Consider the following 18354-nt stretch of genomic DNA (forward strand, 5'->3'; position numbering starts at 1 on the left):
CAGACCTCCCAGCAGATGACCTAAGGGTGCAGATAACCCAAATGGGGAAATAAGTCAGAGTTGAAGAACAGGAAGACATCAGCTCCAGGTATGAAAGACAGGGCATGATAGAAGGCCCAAGTCCTGAGACACTGGGAGAGGGTGCATGAAACTAGGAGGTGGGAGGTGGGCTAGAGAGGGGTTCAGGCTGTGGCAGTCACAGGAGCCAGGCTGCAGAGGTGAACCAACCACCCAACACATCCAGGCAGTTAGGTCCCACTGTCCAGCGGGAAACTAACATTACTGACCTTCCTGTATTCAGCCTTCTGGGTACATCAGCTCATCTAATCATCAAATAACCACTCTGAACATGGGTGTTATGATTCTTATTATCATTTTACAGGAGGAAACTGAAGCCCAAAGAGATGAAGCAAATGCCCTAATGCTACCTGATTCCAAAGGCTGAGCGCTTTTCCCCCTTCACTCTGGAAGACTAAAATTCAAGAAAGATGAGAGTTGGTCCCTCTCTTTCACAACTTTGTCTGCCCCATGTCTTGCACCTTGACACGGGACCCAGAACCATAGGCTGTCTGGCTGGGCCCAGATGGGGGCCAGGCTGTGGGATGAAGTGCGGCACTGAGGCTGGTGGTAGGCAGGCAGTTACCAGAGGAAAGGGAGGTGCCACAGCACAGTGGGAAGGTGCCTGGGCAACAGGAGGCAGAAGTGGGGGGCTGCTGGGCCTGGACCATCCTGACAGCGGACAGCAAGCAGCAGTCCAGGCCCACAGACTTAGAGGGCTGAGGCCACCGCCTGCCAGCAGAGCACAGCACCCCTTTGACACTGGAGGAAGAAGCCAAACCACACTGGGGCCTCCCAGCAGAGTCAGCTAGAGAAGACTGTGGTTTTCTCAGCTTAACGGAAGAGCCACGGGTCACATGGGGGAAAGGGTGGCTGGGCCAGCCAGGCCTGTGGCTCTTCCAGTAGCTCAGAAATCTCCCCTCAGGCTGGGGAGTTCACAGGGAAAGCTACTTGTTCTCTGGCAGGGCTCCACGATGAAGAGAGCACAGTGTCCAAGTTCATGGAGTGGGAGGGTCCCCCACTATAAGCCCAGGGGGGTTCCTGACTTTTGGAAACTACTCCTTTCTAAGTAAGCCACAGACATCACTTAAGCTTGGGGAATAACAAACATGTCCTATGATCCCAAGAGGACATGGGCAAGCCAGCAGTGTCTCCACAAGAGCAGCCATCCACATGGGGCAGGTGGCAGTGCCTTTTGTCACCACCTATCCCCATGGGGCTCCTTCCCCTAGGGCAGTGCACTGGTCCTATGGCAGCCAAAACACCAAATGCCTTACCACAATGGGTCACAGATGAGCCCATTCTTCTGGAGGTCAACGGTGCAGAGTCCATCCCTTTAACCAGGGACGAGGGCTGGGATGCCAAGAGTCTGTCCCCACACTTTCACAGCTGGGGAAACTCCATGAGGGATAAGCAAATGGGTGGCCAGGCCAGGCCTCAGAGTTTCCCACTCCCACCTCAATGCCCTACCTAGTCCACCTGTGGGAAAAGGCCAGGACCTACACCCAGGTGATCGGATCAACAGAGCACCCTTCCAGGCACAGGACAATGAGACCCCGAACAAATCATGACAATGAAGGGAATAACTGGCTTCACGTTTCCCTGCCACCTCCTGTTTCTTGAGGCCCACACATTCCACCATGTTAGGGGGTCCTTACAATAACCCCAGGCAGCTCTGCCTGCCTATTCACAACAGGGGGTGGAGGCCCAGCAATGCAGGATCGAGCCTGTGGCCCAGGGCTGCTCCTTCTGCCAGAGTCTGACGGCCTCACCATGAGTCACTCACTGAGGGTCAGGCACACAGGGGTGGGAGTTAAGGGCCAAAGACATGGGGGTGGGGACAGAATATGGGTTTGTAGAACTGTTGAAGGCCAACAGGAAAGCTTTAACCAGTGGCCACACTAAGAGAATCCGGGGCAAGTGAGAAAAACCCCAAGGACAACAAGAAACCTGGCTGCTCAACAGCTCTTCACAGGTCCCACTCACCTGCATCAGCTCCCGTTTCCTAAGGCCCTGCCCCTGAGCCCATGAATTGAGTCCACATCCCACCTGTGTCCAGGCGAGAGGCTATACATAAGGGAGGCTGATGCAGCAATCTGGGAACCACAGTGGTGGCCAAGGGGACTACCCTTTGTATACAAGCAGGCTTTACCATCACAGATGGGTCCAACTCCTCAGGCCTTATGACTGTCACTGGAGGAGGGCGACAACAGCCTCCACTACAGCAGGAAGCCCACGGGGACCACATCCCTCACCCTCCAGAACACCTTCAGATTTCTCAGAGATGAGATTCAAAAATCTGGGGGTTGCAGAACACCCAATTTGGATTCCAAGAACAGGATCCTTTTGTCCTTGTAGCAGTATTAGTCGCCCAGGCTGCGGATGGACAGAAGGAGCCCAGACTCAGTTTAATAGGTTTCTAATTTCCCATTATCAGGATGGAAAGCAATGAATTACTCAAGGGCCACCCAGGGGCATGGGACCTCTGAGCAAAGTATCCCAGGATGGTTCTCCCCTCAGACTCAGGAGGCTAAGGGAGATGCACCCCTGGGCCAGTATCCTGGACATGAGCACCGTCTTTTCTGGCCCACTGTGAGCTCATTAGACAGCTCAGAGTGCCTCCTCTCATGAGGGACGAGCACTCCGTATTCTCTAGCAGCTCCTGTGGGTTTTCAGTGACTGCAAGTGGGCTGGGCGCTGTGTGAGAAGGCCCCTGAGGGTTGACTTAACACGGGGCAAGCTTCATAAAAGGAGCACAAACTCCAAGGGAGAGGAATGTAAAGAAGAAGCAGCTCAGAGTGCCTCCTCTCATGAGGGACGAGCACTCCGCATTCTCTAGCAGCTCCTGTGGGTTTTCAGTGACTGCAAGTGGGCTGGGCGCTGTGTGAGAAGGCCCCTGAGGGTTGACCTAACACGGGGCAAGCTTCATAAAAGGAGCACAAACTCCAAGGGAGAGGAATGTAAAGAAGAATCCGTATTTTAAATATCCAACAGGGCTGGCCCTGGGAAAGGAAAGAGGAAAGGAAGCTGGTTCCCCAAGTCAATTTCCAAGATCTTTTACCTCCATCAGGCAGAGGCTCACTCCCTTCAAGAATTTGAGGTCTTGGTCCAGGACTGTTCCCTGCCAAGTGCTGCTGGGGAAACGTGGATGACCTTGCTCAACTCAGTAGAAGATCTGCTTCCTAACAGCACTTCCTGGCACTCGCCCCAACTTGGCCTGACCCCTGGGTGAAGTCCTAGGCACAGGCTTGCAGGGTGATAAGGAAAAAGTCATTGGCTGTACAGTTAGGACCTGGATTACCTGATGTCCAGTCTGGAGCTTGTGCTCTTCTTCCAGGTCATCTGGTTGTCAGGCATCAGCAAGCTGAGACCCTTGATCTGGGCTGAGCACCAATGCTGGTCCTGTAGCTTAGGACTATAAGGGGAAGACCCCAGGAAGAACTCTCTTTGGTTTATACAGGTTGTGAGCAATTTTTCCTTGTTTTCTGGGTGGGGTTTCAGGTCCTATTTTAAGTTGCAAACGTTGCCTGCTTTCTGGGAGGGACTGTTTTGGAGCGGGCTAGCATGTATCTGCCAAAAAACCGCTGGCCGCCCTCAGACACTCACAGCACAGGCGCACACACTACTTTCTCTGTCTGCATCACTAAGCTGCCTTCCTACATAGGGTGATTTGAATTTTTCTGGGTCACATGACCAAACCATACACTGCTTAAAATGCAGTGTGTGTGGCTTGAATGACTTAAGATCAAATTCCTGTTTCTCCTTATAGGACTGTAGACTTCTGTGCCTGTTGGTTTTAAGCAAGCAAACAGCAACTGAAGGAGAGGGCAAGACAGAGCAAAGAAGAGACCTCGGCTCTACAACAGGCATTTCTCACTCGCCCACAACTCCCGAGAAGGGCGCCAGAAGCAGGCCTCAGCACAGGCACAGGTGAGCACTTGGTTGACTTTCTCGAGAAACAGCAACCCTGCCAGCCCAGGCCTCTCTGCTTCTTTCTGCCTCTGCCTGCCTTCTGACAGGTTTAAGTTAGCCGGGAGGCTGCAGCGACTTCACAGCTGTGGGAAGTTTCTCTCTAAAAACCAAAGTTTCTTTATACTAGAGGTTCATTCTGTTAAGTAAAATACAATTTGTTTTTCTAGGCTTTGAAATTGGACATGACTGAGCATATTGCCCAGGTCTTCCTCATTAAGCAAAGACTAATAGTAGCTATAGTTCTGTCTTCTGAAGATGGAGCTGGAAAAGGTTTGTGGACAGTCAGAAAACATAACAAGGTGTTGACTGAGCTGTCAGATAAATTACTACTGCTAGATTTTCATCATAGGACAAAAATGGAGACGTTTCCATCTGGCAGAATACAATGAACGTTTTATAGCAGGCACATCTGGAACGTGTAGGTTTTCACGGGACATGAAACCCCCAAATGATTAAAGCGGGGCGGGGGCAGGGAGCCCAGACACATCAGTTTTTCCACCCAGAGGGCAATGGTAGGGTAGGGCCTGGGAAGGAAGACCTATGGGACCTGGGATGAAACTCTCCAAAACAAGCAGTGTCCCAGCCTGCTCTGCACAAGGCGGGCTTTGTGCTCAGGTATGGTTCAGTTTGATGCTCCTGCACACCATGCCCCTGTCACCACAGGGCCAGAGGAGACCAATGCTGACTGAGTGTCCCACATGCCAGGTTCATCTGGTTTCATAAAATCCTTCATAAAGATACTCCTTGATGATGTGCCTCTAATGCACTCCAAGGGGCTTATTAATCTGCCCAAGATCACAGGCCTATGAAGTGAAACCATAAGCTTCACCATCTTACAGTCACAACAGACGACTCACAGCTGGGCAAAGTGTCTTTTGCTTGCTGGGACTCCAGGACAATGTTTGCTAAGGGACAGAGGCTAAGAAGCTCCTTCAGAAGCATGCTGATGCGAAGCAAAGTTTTCAGTACTTCTGGGAAATGAGGGCTGTGGCCGAGTGGGCTATGCATCCAGCCCTGAGGACCTTAAAGTCCAGGCCCCCTCCTGATCCCCACTGCTGGAGCTCACTGCTCTTAGGAACTCCTGCTCAGCCTTCCCCAAAATGCTGGGCTCCACACCCACCCCGGTTCAGTCAGGACTCCATCAACCTAGTCCCCTCAGGGACAGAGGAAGAAGAGGAGACTCATGGCGGGGAGGAAGGCTCAGAGCGCCTGGAGAGCCAGACAGGATGTGGAAGGTGGCAATCGGAGGGGCAGAAATTGCCAAGAAAGAGGAATCTATGAACAGCCCCTACAAAGTTCCATCAGGACAAAGTGGCTTGTGCAGAAGGGCTGCCACCTCACTCCTGGTGCCACATCTGCTCTCACTGGGTGACCTGTGGAGCAGTGGCCTTACTGCTGCAAGGAGCAAAATGCTCATGCCCTGTGGTCCAACCTGGGCTCTCGTGCTGCTCACCTCTGGGTCCCTGCTGGGCCTGGCCAACTTCTACAGAAAGGGCTGACCCCACACAGGCTGCCAAATCACCTCAGGGGTCCTGCACCATGCCCAGCAGGCAGCCACGGCCATGCAGCACAAGTAGGAAAAGGGCTGGAGCTGACCCAGTCTCACAGCTGGACCATGTCATCCTCCTCAGTAGCTGTGATCAACCTCACAGAACCAAATGAGGGTCTCTGAGACCACCAGAAAGTGAGACAACAGAGGCTACAAAATACCAAACATCCTTCTCTCTCAGCTAAAACGAGTGACTCTGCTTCTTTACTAGTTGCTGCCTGCCCCTCCCTCCAGTCTGCCCCCACAGGTGAGATTCACTGAGATGCCCCAATATGGAAGGACTCCTCCTGCTTTCTGGCCACATCAGAGCTAGAGCACATCCCTGCTTCCTGGGATCTTCATCCAAATCACCCACCCAAGCCCCAAATGCTACCACAGGTTCTCCCTCCCTGCAATGAGTGAGCAACCCCAGCTATTCAATCTCAGGGGTTCCTGGTGGTCCATGACGACAGGCATGGCAGCAGCTGCAGCTTGCCGGGCTGAGCACCTAACAGGTGCTTCGTGAACACTGCTGACTGGTTCACATGGAATGGCATCTACGCAGGGGAGGGTGTACTCTGCAGCCATTCTTTTGGCTTGGGAAGGTGCTGCTGCATGCACAAGCACTGGGCAAATGTGGAGGCTACAGGGCTGGGGGCAGGGGGTCAGAAATGACCATCTCTACATGGAGCTCTCTCTGTCCTCTCCTGCTGGCTCATCTCTCTTCTCCTTGCCCGAGAACAGTCAGGACAGTGGGAATGTTTCTCATGGGGGGATGGAGGGGTTGTTTAAAAACAACAGAATCTTGAATAAAAACAAAGGGCACTCCCTCTTTGAGTTTCCTGAACATGCAGTTTCTGGGAAGGGAAAGAGATGCTGTGGAAGTGCCACGACTTGAGGGAAGGTGACCCGCACAGGCCTGGGCCATGGTCTGACCTCACAGGAGGGTGTAAGCCCTCCCAAGGTATGCTCTGAGCCTCCCCACCCATGCAGGGGGGCAAGATGTGCCCACAGAGACTACAGGGGTGGCTAGGCAGGCCCTCTGCCCAGCCAGGAGCTGACCATAGCAGCCGGGTCCACCTTTTGACCATGTGTAATTCTCCTTGGCACATGCAGACCAGGAGGAACTACAAATCTCCTAGAGGCTTATGCATGTTAATGTTTGCACAGGTGCCCATATGTGTCTGTGCATGCATACATTTGTGTGTGCATGAGAGACAGAGAAGGCACACATGCTTTTTTCTGGAAGACTCAAAAAAAAAGGAAACTTCTTCATACTTCAATGAGACCATTTTTCCCAATACTCAAAAAAGACATTCGAAACAGTTCTTGGAATTAGACAGTCTTAGGACCACCAGGAAAGAAGAGAAAGGAAGGGTAAGAAAGAGGGGAACTGCCTGAGCACCTGAAACATGGACATGCAGGGGCCACACTGCCTGCTGTGGCTGCAAGAGCTTCCTGCTCTGTCTTCCCAGACTCACAGGCCAGGTTCAGAGGCCAGTGGCTCCCATACGCCACCTTGACGTCAGACTCAAGGTACCTTCCATGTCTGCACGTCCGTGAGGAGCTGCTCCAGGGCTGAATGGCACAGGACCCAGCCTGCAGGTCCCTTAGCCCCACCAGGCTGTGTGCACAAAGCTGATACAGTGATTCATTAGGCCACTTAGCTCATAGTCTGGATGGAGCAAAGGACACTGGAATGGAAACATTTACGGAGCCAAGACCAGAAGGTGTTAAAAAAGCTGAGTCTTGCTGGAGGGAGGAGGTGGTTAAGAGGGAAAGGGGGAAGCCAGTGCCTACGGTACAGTGCAGTGTAGGAGTGAGTCCTGCAAGGTGAGCCCGCATCACAAAAGGCAGTCCCTTCTTCCTGTGCGCTCCATCCTCTAACTCAACTCCTGGCCCATCTTAGACCATTTGATTAAAATAAGTACATTTCACAGGCCTTCGATATTATGAGTTGGTGGCAGAGAAACAACTACAGCCAAAGGTGTGTTCTGTGACTTTTATGTGGAGTCCAAAATTACAATTCCCAAAAGACTAAAATCTGAGACAGGTGGGATCTCAGGGACAGACCTGAGATGACAGTGTGCTGGCAGGAGACCTTTGTGACAGTCCTGTGCCCTGCCCAGGCAGTGGCAAGCACTGCATCATTTGCTGTGCCGCCTGCTCATGGGGACATGGCAGATCACACAAGAGACCTCAAAGATTATATGCTTCCTCTACCCCAAAAACTTGTGAACCATTCTGGGATAATCTGTAAAACAAGTGTAGTGCTGGAAAGTTCAGAAACAGCTTAAATGTCTACATTAGGGGAAGGGTTTAGTAAATTATTGTCATAGCACCATGATAATTACCTATCTATTAAAAATGATAATAAAAACTAGGAGGACGCATGGAAAACATTTAATAAACCAATATGCTTAGTGGAACTTGCACAACTCCCAAAGGATGTAAAACTCTCAACCATGGGGCCGGCCCGTGGCTCACTCGGGAGAGTGTGGTGCTGATAACACCAAGGCCCCGGGTAGGATGTAAAACTCTCAACCATGGGGCCGGCCCGTGGCTCACTCGGGAGAGTGTGGAACACCAAGGCCCCGGGTTCGGATCCCATATAGGGATGGCCGGTTAGCTCACTGGGTGAGTGTGGTGCTGACAACACCGAGTCAAGGGTTAAGATCCCCTTACCAGTCATCTTTTAAACAAAAAACAAACTCTCAACCATGGAAAATATAAGACATGTAACAGAAAGTACTTAGTAAAAAGGCAGGCATCACTTATAAGAAGGGTCCAGTGGAGGGCAGGGCCCTGACCCCAGGGGCTGGGGAGGGACCCAAAGGCAAGGATGACCACCTGATGTCCCCTGGAGGAGACACAGGCCTCTGAAGAAAGGAGCACCTAAACGTATAGGAAGCCGGCCCTTCCTCCCTGGGTTGTTTAGAAAATGTTAATCCTCTTCACTAGGACAGGGGCTGCCCCTTTCTCCCCATCTTCTAATACTGGAGAAGCGACCCTGGATAAATTGGGGTCCATGCTTCCTAGAACCATTCTGAAGGACTATTTAAGGAGTGACAGCCAAAAGCTGCTGTAAAGAACACAAAATTCTCAAGGCTCTGGCCTTGGGGAAGCTCCCGGAGGACCCTGGAACCCGACCTTGGCAGCCCTTCTGCAGAGCTCAGGGGAGCGTCCCAGAAGCCCTGGTTCTTGGCCTTGAAACTGGCTACCGAAAAAATCCAAGGGGTTTGCCATGAAGGGTTGGTGCCTCTTCCCAGGGAGTTCCATGACTCAGTGAGAACCTTCGCTTGTCCTGGAGTTATAAGTACAGAATTAAGTGGGAATGCAAAATGGTACAGCCACTTTGGAAAACATCCGTAACATCATACAAAGTTAAATGTACACTTAACCATAAGAACCAGCAATGCCACTCATAGGGATTCACCCAAGAAAGAAGAAAATTTATGCTCACATAAAAACTCGTATTGGAATATTTAAAGCAGCTTTATAATAGCCAAAACCCAAAAGAACCCAAATGTCACTCAAATGGCAACTGGATAAACAAACTGTGGTACATTTACACAGTCTAATACTACTTAGAAATAAAAAGTAATGACCACTTGGTATCTGCAACACCATGGGTGAATCTCAGATGCATTATGCTAAGTGAAAAAGCCAGACTCAGAAAGCTCCATACACACAGATTTCCTTCATATCACAGTCTGGAAAACTCAAAATTACAGGAACAGAGAATAGACGAATGGTTGCCAGGGTTGGGGTGGAGGGAGGGGCTGACCACCAAGGAATGGATAAAGGAGTTTTGGGAGTGATGGAACTGTTTCATATGCTGCATTCGGTGGTGGTTACATGACTAGATGCCTTTATGGTATACACCAAAAAGAGTATTTTACTGTATGTAAATTCTTAAAAATGATCATGAAAAAACAGTACAGATTCTCAGCCAACTACCTAGGTTCAGATCTTGATTGCATCATTAAATGGCTGGGTGACCAGGAGCAAATCACTATATCTCTGTGACTCAGTCATCTCTGCTATAAAGTGGGATTAGAGCTATACCTACCTCATGTGGAAAACTGTAAGGTTTGAGTGAATTATTACATATAAAGTGCTTGGGAAAGTGTCTGGCATGTGGTAAGCACTCAGTAAGAGATAATAGTTTGTCAACCAAGGTTCATGCTCAGCCTGGTCTCTTTGCACTACCCTACTCTGCCTCTCACTCTCTCTCTTTTGTGGTAAGGTGGTGGTGGTGGGAGGGAAGTGAGAGATTGTCAAGGCCAAAAAGAAGCCCAGCATATAAGGGAGCCAGGAATGGACGGGCAGAAGGTTGAATGGGAAGAACTGGAATTGTGGGTGATTTCAAGAGAAAACGTTTTCCATGTTTTTGTTATGTTATCCCTTCAGTTAGAAAAAAAAAAAAAGTGGTGGTCAAGAAACGAGGAGGTCCAGCCCAGGCAGACAAAGTAGCTGACCAAACCCAGTAGGTGTGTGATCTTAGCTACTAAGAAAGGCTGTCCAGGGCCACTAGGGGTCAGGACAAGAGAGCAGCTATGGGCCAGAAGGCCCGTGAGGCTGTGTACCCAGGGCTTGGTGCTCCACGGGCCTGGGAAAGGGCAAAGCTGAATGCGTCCACTTCCCCTTCCCCAAACTGGCTATAGGCATCAACTGTGAGGACCTCGTGTCAGGGGGCCAATGAAGGGGAAGGAACGTGAACTCATCTGGGTTTGCACAGCACTTGAGTCTATGAATTCTACCCTTTCCTTGAGGAGCCCTGGGGCAAAAGTATCAGAACACAAACCTTAGTGAATACATACTAGACTTAAACAGGGTTTAGCGCAGGAAAAAGAGACATGAGCAGAGGGGCAACAGCCCCCTGAGCTCTGCTGTGCAGGTGGGATAAAGTAGGAGCCCACCTGTGCCCAGCACCTAGCACTATGCAAGAGTTTCTGAGTGGCTTTTCCTTTTCTTCATGTCCCCAAACCCGGAAAACAGTTGTCCTGGTACCCACCACCCAGATGGGGACAGTGAGACCCAAGAATTTAGGCACCCCACTCACAACAAGAAGCCATGAAGTCAGAACCCCAACTTCTGCCTGGGGACCCCAGAGCCCAAGGTCTCTCACCAGAAAAAACATAGCACAGGGGAAAGTCATCTTACAGCTAAAGCTTTTTTCCACCTGAGCAAGGTCCTCTCTTGCCTCTGGAGAAAAGCTCAGAATAAGTAAAAAAGCAGTCTACGACATTTTCCATTATGTTGAAGAGTCCAGGATGTGCTCTCAGGTCAAGTTCAGCCACACACACTTTCCTTCCATCTGGCTATGACCAAATGAGAGAGCAGAGCTGACTGCTGTAAGCCAGGACGGCAGCTGGCAATGGACAATGGACGTCCACAAACTCTATCAACCGCAACGACACATTCTCCACACAAAGTGTCTGAAACATTGACAAGCTGCAGAGACCAGACATCTGGACAGCCTAATGCTGTTTTCTGACTTGTAGTCAATGTTTAAGAGATCTTCTTTCTAATTTACCTTAATTAAACAAACATTCCTAATCATTTCCTCTCAGTGCAGTCACTATTCTTAATTTCCATGCTGCTCAACATCCTGGGAGCCACTCATCACCTTGGGCACTGGCAGGTGGCAAACATTACAATTCACTACTGTGTTTCTTCAGACCAAAAAAGCTAGAAACATACCTGGAGAACGTATGGATCCAAACTGCCTCCACAGGCCTAAGGGATGAAGAGTGAAAGGTACAACCTCTCACGCATCAAAACACACAAGAACATCAGAGCCAGACACTAAAGAGCCAGCATATATACAGAGCTTTACAGTGTGCACTCCTCCTTCCACACAGCCCTCCTGTGGCCTGTGAGTTACTTAGAGAAGCTACTGTTCTCATCCCCAATTTAAAAATGAGGTAAAAGAGTTTTAAAAAGGTACAGTGAGTGGCCCAAAGGACAGGTGCATTAGTGGTGAGGGCAGGTCACACCAAAGTCTTAGGATCCAATGCCACCCGATCATCCGCCACGCACTCACCTATCATTCATAACCAGCAAGGCCTGGTGACAGACAGGGGCCTATCCTTGGACCTCCCATTTCTGGTGATAGTGGGCTTCACTACTCAGATCAACCCATATACTGAAAATCAGTAAAAAAAAATAGAAGATTTAAAAAAAGTGGGGGGGGGGGGGGGGTTGGGCAGATTTCTAAAAGCAAAAAAAAAAAAAGACAAGAATAAGGAATTGCCATGCAAAAACGAAGGTGAAAGGCGATGTGGAGAGGTCGCTGCTTTGGCCCTTCTGCACTGTCTTTGCAGAATAGTCATTACTTCATGGACAGCCCAAGGGCTGCACACAGGAAGCCAAATGAGATGCTGCTGCTCAAGGAGTTCTCACGCCAGAGCCACAGAGGGACGGCATTAGGGGTGCTGGCCTCACAGAGCCACAGCTGTGGCCAGGCTCCAGGCCAGCAGGGAACCTCACCCTCCAGCACTCAGGAGCCCCCAGGCGCCTTGTAGGAAACCAGATATTTTTTGGAGTAAATCACTGTCATTTACAAATTATTTCTAAACATAAATTCTCAAGTACAGCACCCAATACCCTGTTCAAAGATAATCAGAGATACAATAAAATTAGACTCCAGGAATTATCAAGTAACAATTATTCTATTCTATCACATAAAAATTATTCTATCTTCAAATATAAGCTTGAAGATATCTTTGAGGAATGGGAACCTATAAAAATGTCAGATTTCTAAAAGACCAGAATAGAACCTCTAGAAATAAGAAACACAAAATTTAAATTCAAAACCTAAGGGGAGGGGCTGGCCTGTTAGTTCAATTGGTTAGAGCACAGCCTTATAATACCAAGATCAAGGGTTTGGATCCCTGTATGAGCCGACTGCCAAAAAATTAAATAAAAATTTAAATAAATAAATAAGTAAATAAAATCTAAGGGGATGGTTTTAGGAACAGATTAGCCACAGCTAAAGAGAAAAACAGTGACCAGTAAGACTGGTCTGATGAAATTACTCAGTGAGAAAGTTTAACACAATGTTTGATCAGAGTCCTAGAAGGAAGGGAAAGAGAGAACAAGGCCAATGTGATATTTGTAGATATAAGCACCGAGAATTTTCCATAACTGAGGGAAATAATTAAGCTACAGTATCAAGAAGCCCAATGAATCCCAAGCAAGATGAGCAAAGCTATTCTAGAATTCTAGCCCCAGAAAAACCATGAAATCTTTAGACAAGCAAAGAGAGAGTTTTCACCACCAGCAAACACCTGTTAAGATTCTAAAAATGCACTTAAAGCAGAAGGAAAATTATTCTAGATGAAAGATCTAAATTCTAAGAAGGAATGAAAAGCAAGAAAGTGTAAATATGTGGACAACTAACTAAATACTAATTGTACAAAACACTAATTCTTTGTGGATTTTGAAAAATTAGAGTGAATTACAATACAGAACAAAATTACATAATTTGGGGAGAGGGTTCCTGCGGTTAAAATCTATAAGTCCTCATATTGTCCCAGAGGAGGGTAACTACTGATTCCTGTTAGAGTTTGATAAGAGATTTTGATATGTATCATTTAGTCGATAGAATATTACGTATCAGAGAAACGAGATAGATGCATACTATGTGCATAGGCGCAGAAAGGCATCTATGACATAGTATGTGAAGATTTCATGTGTTAAACAGGAGTCTGTGTATCTACTAAACCCGTTTCCAAATGACCAGCAAAGTCTGGGGATACAGAGCAAACTATTCTAGCTGTTATGCATAAGGAAGAAAACTGGCCATTCACTTTTGCTCTCCACTTCTGAGCTATGTGTCTGCAACCTGTGGTCACACCTTATGCACCTGCCAGCCAGGCGCATCAGCAAGAATGTGCTTCAAGGTTCATTCCTGCTCCTCACAGTGGGATCCTGAGCTCATCCAGACCAGCAGCCCTCCCTGGAGCTATAGCTGCCTCTGCAAAGAAAATGAAACCGACTGTGAAGCCAGGCCCACCTTTGAGCATTCCATTAAAATTATATTTCCAATTTTATTACCTTCAATTTCCTTACAATAAACAGCAATACTACATCCCAGCCTTATTACTATTTAGTTAAAATTTAGGGGGAGCAGGGCATTTGTTAGAAACAAAATTATTTCACGGACAAGAGATGGGCTCGTGGAGCTGAGTCTGTCAGCACTGTTATTTAAAGCCCTAACACCAGGACTTTAAAACTCAGCGGTAAGAAAGCAATTCCTGGCTGCTAGGGAAGAGGGGTTACAGTCCAAAGGAGCCAGCATCCAGACCGCACTACCTCCTTAGTCTCCAGTGTCTATTTTAAGAGTGGTAAGCGTTCCCAAACAGGACAATATTGGTCAGAATTTCTCTGGGTCCAAAAGACGAATTACAAATGCAAAGTCGACTCTGCCCTGCCTCCAAGCAACGTGGATTCTGGGCAATTCACTCAATGAGGGAATCAGGAAGCACTGGATCCCAAGGGTAAAAACTGGAAATCCTAGAACTCTCACTCCTTGGAAATCATTCACTGAACTCCTCTTCAGGAAGATAAATACCACTGCAAAGAGCCTACTTACAGGAGCACACACTTTAGAGTCAATTATTCTAAACATAGTAATATTTAGATGTGGCTGTGCTCAAAGAAAGCAGTTTAGTTTATGAGTGATAGATTCATTTAGGTGTGGGGCAAGGGGAGGTAGAGAAGATGTTTACAAAGGTGGGAGTGGGGATCCCTGCACTCCACCCTCCTGCATCTCACAGATTCCCAGACCCCACTGCTCCACTGGGGCTCAACATGAGTTTGTCCCAGAACCTCTCAGGGAGGGAAGCTTGTTAAAAACACCAATTCCTACGCCCCACCCCCACTCCATCGAAATTGGGGGGCTGGGCCCAGAAATCTTCCTTCTGAACAAGCTTCTCAAACACTGATGGAGTGGTCCAGAGAACACCCTGACTGCCCAGATTCCTTCCTCTGCTCCGCCAGCAGAGCCTAGAAGTTAGGCACCCTCTTAGGAAAACACTGTCCCTTCAACGAGAGCTAGCTCCCTTGACAAGAAAGCCCCACCTAACCATTGCGCCATGTGCTTCTGTTACAGATCCAACAACTCTCCCCAGAGATGGGCTTCCACAACATGTCCTGGGTCGGGTACCCAAGCCACGTGTCCCCGGCTGTGGAAGATGTCATAGCTTCGCAGAGCATTATCTCCAGGTGCACACACATCTATGTTGCTCTGTTTGTCCCAATGAGCTTAGTGACTGGACTCTTCAACTTGACCACCTTCATACGGGGCCGCACCAGGCTGGGGGCCCTGGACGTGCTCCTCTCGGACCTCACGGTTACCAACATCCTGGTGACGCTGCTATCACTCAGCGCCATCAGCAGGCCCAACTACATTCTCACTACCAACCTGCACTGCGGGGTCCTCTCCTTCCTCTCCAACCTCTGCTACTTCAATGCTCAGTATCTGCAGCTGGTGATGCTTGTCTTGGTCTTACTGCCAAGCTTCTTGTCCTGTCTGCTCATGCGGACCAAGGGGGCCCAGAAGCTTGCCATGGGCCCAGTTGCTATTTTGGGCTGTGCCCTCTGCAGCTCTCTGGTAGTGGTGGCCCTGCTGGGCATATCAGGGGAACTGCACAAAACCACAATGTGCCAGGTGGACCCACTGATTGCTTGGCCTGAATATGAAATTGTAAAGTTTAGCCTGGGCTTTGGGGTTGCTGTTGTCTTCAAGTTGGTTTTCTTCATCTTGCTCATTGTCAGACTGGCCCGGCAGGCATCTCCTCCCCAGAGGGACACAGCTTCTGCTTACCTGATAGTGCTGGCTGTCACCCTGACTATGTTCGCTTGCCGACTCTTCTACAACATCGCACTCCTCCAACGGGCCAGGCTAAAGCTGAAGAGGGACATTGGCTCCCCTGGAGATGAGCTCCTCATGAACCTTGCAGAACTGGTCCTGTTTGGGGAGAGTTGTGTAACTTCCCTGGCTACCCTTTTCCTCCATAAGCCTTGCAGGCTTGCACTGCTGAACATTCCGGAGCATCTCACTCAAAGATGCAGAAGAAGACAGGCCGACAACAGCATCTCCTTAAAAAGAGTAGGGAGTTAGGTCCACGTCTCTGCCTAGTGGGCAACAGTGATATCTTCTTGGTATTTAGGAAACACTACCCATTTGTTGAAACTCATATCCATTTGTTGAAACTCATATCCATTTGCTGAAACTCAAATCCATTGGTAAGATCCAGTGGGGATGATATGATTGTTTGAAAGGTACTTATTAAAAACTAGCTTTCTGGCAGTCAACTCAATTTATGTTGTCAATCACACCTAAAGGAAACCTTGCAAGTCAAGGATGCCATTAATGTGGAAGCAAAAGCTGGCCACAGATACATACATGATGTGGCTAAAAATGTTCTAAATTGTGATGGGGAAATTCCATGATTAATCTGTCTACTAGATGGCATATTTCTCTACCCTTACCTCAACCGAATGACAAAAAAATGAATCTTGAAAATAAAGACATTATTCAAATAACCCTACGGCCATATTATAATCTAATAATATAATCTAAATAGGTATAGCTGGTCAACCTTCAATGCTGCCAGAAAGTTTGGGAATAAAAAAAGTTCCAAGAATAATCTGGTTTGTGTTTTTAAAAGTTTATCATTATCACTGGAGCTCTGACAATATCACCCACAAGCTTAAAAGCACTAAAATAATTGTATAAATCCAGTGACAATAATATCACAAAATAGTTTTTGCTCCACTGTGAGTTGATAGACACAAAGTGCCCATCTCTAGGAGGTCTGAGCAGGTCAGTGAAAAGCTCTGTGTTTCAAAAGCCCCATCTGTCATTGTTTCCAGAAAGGGTAGTAACATATGAAATATAAAAATACAAGATACAGCATCTCATCTTATTACATAATTTACATCCATTATTCTTGCTGCATTTATATTAAGATTTTGTTGGCTGAATAGAGAAGAGACTTGCAAGAGGAAGGTGTCTCTCTGGCTTTACGAAACCTACACCTTCAATAGCTTCAACTTTAATGAATATTTTAATGTTAGTAAGCAAACTAAAGAATAAAAGCATGTCTTTTGTGAGTCTATCTTTTCAATGCTTATATACTTGCATTATTTCCTCAGAAGAAAAATGATTTGGATCTTAGTTAAGTAGCTTCTGTTATAATATACTATTAAAATTTTTTAATGCTTCCAAAAAAACCCCTCCTCTATTTCTCCTCCTACACTTACTCATTTATATCCATAAAACCCTTAATATGGCCCATGTGCAAGAGAGAGGTCTGCTCGCAGCATGCCCACATGGGATTTAGCAGGAAAGACAAATGACAAAGCTGGGAGAATCTGCAAGGGAAAATGTTCCCTTCCACCTGGAATGATCAAGCAAGGATAAATAGGACCAGGGCTGAAATGTTAAGACCATTTCTTCACATAATGCTGGACATTGAGAGTTTTCCTTGTTGAGTGTTTGAATTTTATTGCTTTCCTTTAAAGAGTACTGAAGTTTACTTTGACAGGCAGTTTATTACTTGAAGATAAGCATGATTCTTTTTGAGAGCTGTTATTTACCTTTGTTAATTAGGGCCTAAAGTTGCCAAAACTTCTAGGGCTAAACTAACCTCTAGGGCTAGATTAACCTTAACACTAAGGTGTGCCTTTTCTGGGGTCTCTATCAATTGTCACATTCAAATGAATCTCTGTACTCTAGCTGGAATGAATTAGAACACTGACCTGCCCTAGGGAAACTCTAGGAGTTATCCAGCTTATAGCATGCCATCTTAGCTTGCACTATGCATTTACAGATTCAGCCAAAGAGTCAAGCAAACTGCTATCCAGACTTCTGGGGCTCTTCCTTGACGTGGTGCCCTCTCTTCCAGTACTGTATCCTGACAATTCCAGCTCCCTCAGCCTCCCAGAAATCTAATCTCTGCCCCCATCAACTTACCCAGATCATCCAGCTCTGCTTGGACTCCCCAAACCTGTGCTGTGAACCAAAGACTGCCTCAGACAGAAAGCCAGGTGAGCACAAAGGCCTCCCTTGCTGGTTTCCCTTCTCTCAGAGATCAAAGTTTGCACTGCCTGTTGTCCCACTGTCTGAAAACAGTTGTTTTCTATATTTCACCCAGTTTTTAATGGCTTATGGTAGGAATGCAAGTTCCCTTACGTTACTCATCCATGGCCAGAAGTGGAAGCACCTACATTAATTTATAAATACACTAAAATAAATAGATGCCAATGGCTTGTTAGTGCTAGAACCAAATAAGGTGATTATTAAAAGTTCATGTATGCTCAGGGATCCTTGGAGAAATGGCTGAGGCTAGGACTGGGGCAGGAGATATACAAGATGAGCCTGGACCATTTGATTACACTGAAGTTCTAAGTATTTCAGTGAAAGGAATAATTTTAGAAACCCAACCACAAAAATGTGAATTGGTTTTTCATTTTAGCAGTAGGATCCTTTCTTTAAACAAAAGCTTATAAGGGGGCCCAACATGTGAAACATTAAGAAGGATTTGTCTGATTGGAGTGGGGGAATGAGGAAACTCAAGTGCTAGAACATCAAAGGACCCCAGACCCTACCAAAGGCCCCTGGGGTAGGCCCTATGGGGACAGTTGCTGCCGTGACTCTAGCCCTCTGCATTAGCACCTGGCTACTTATTCCTCATCCTGTAACCATCTGGATACATATTGAGAACAAGAAGCTTTCCATGTAGAAAGCTAAAAGAAAGATCTAGAACCAACAGAAAACAAAG

The 18354-nt window shown here is 47.6% G+C and overlaps 1 protein-coding gene across 1 annotated transcript; it reads left to right on the forward strand.

Moving 5' to 3' along the window:
- The first annotated feature begins 14699 nt into the window (after nt 1–14699).
- LOC103582756 lies at nt 14700–15689 on the forward strand. Its single transcript, XM_008564270.1, has one exon. The coding sequence runs from the start codon at nt 14700–14702 to the stop codon at nt 15687–15689; it is 990 nt and encodes a 329-aa protein (XP_008562492.1).
- The last annotated feature ends 2665 nt before the right edge of the window (nt 15690–18354 follow it).

This window comes from Galeopterus variegatus, unplaced genomic scaffold, assembly GCF_000696425.1.
Source record: "Galeopterus variegatus unplaced genomic scaffold, G_variegatus-3.0.2 Scaffold182, whole genome shotgun sequence".
NCBI lineage: Eukaryota > Metazoa > Chordata > Mammalia > Dermoptera > Cynocephalidae > Galeopterus > Galeopterus variegatus.

Bases quoted from the DNA above. Each gene is read 5' to 3' on its own strand.
- LOC103582756 (XM_008564270.1), top strand. From the start codon at position 14,700: ATGGGCTTCCACAACATGTCCTGGGTCGGGTACCCAAGCCACGTGTCC.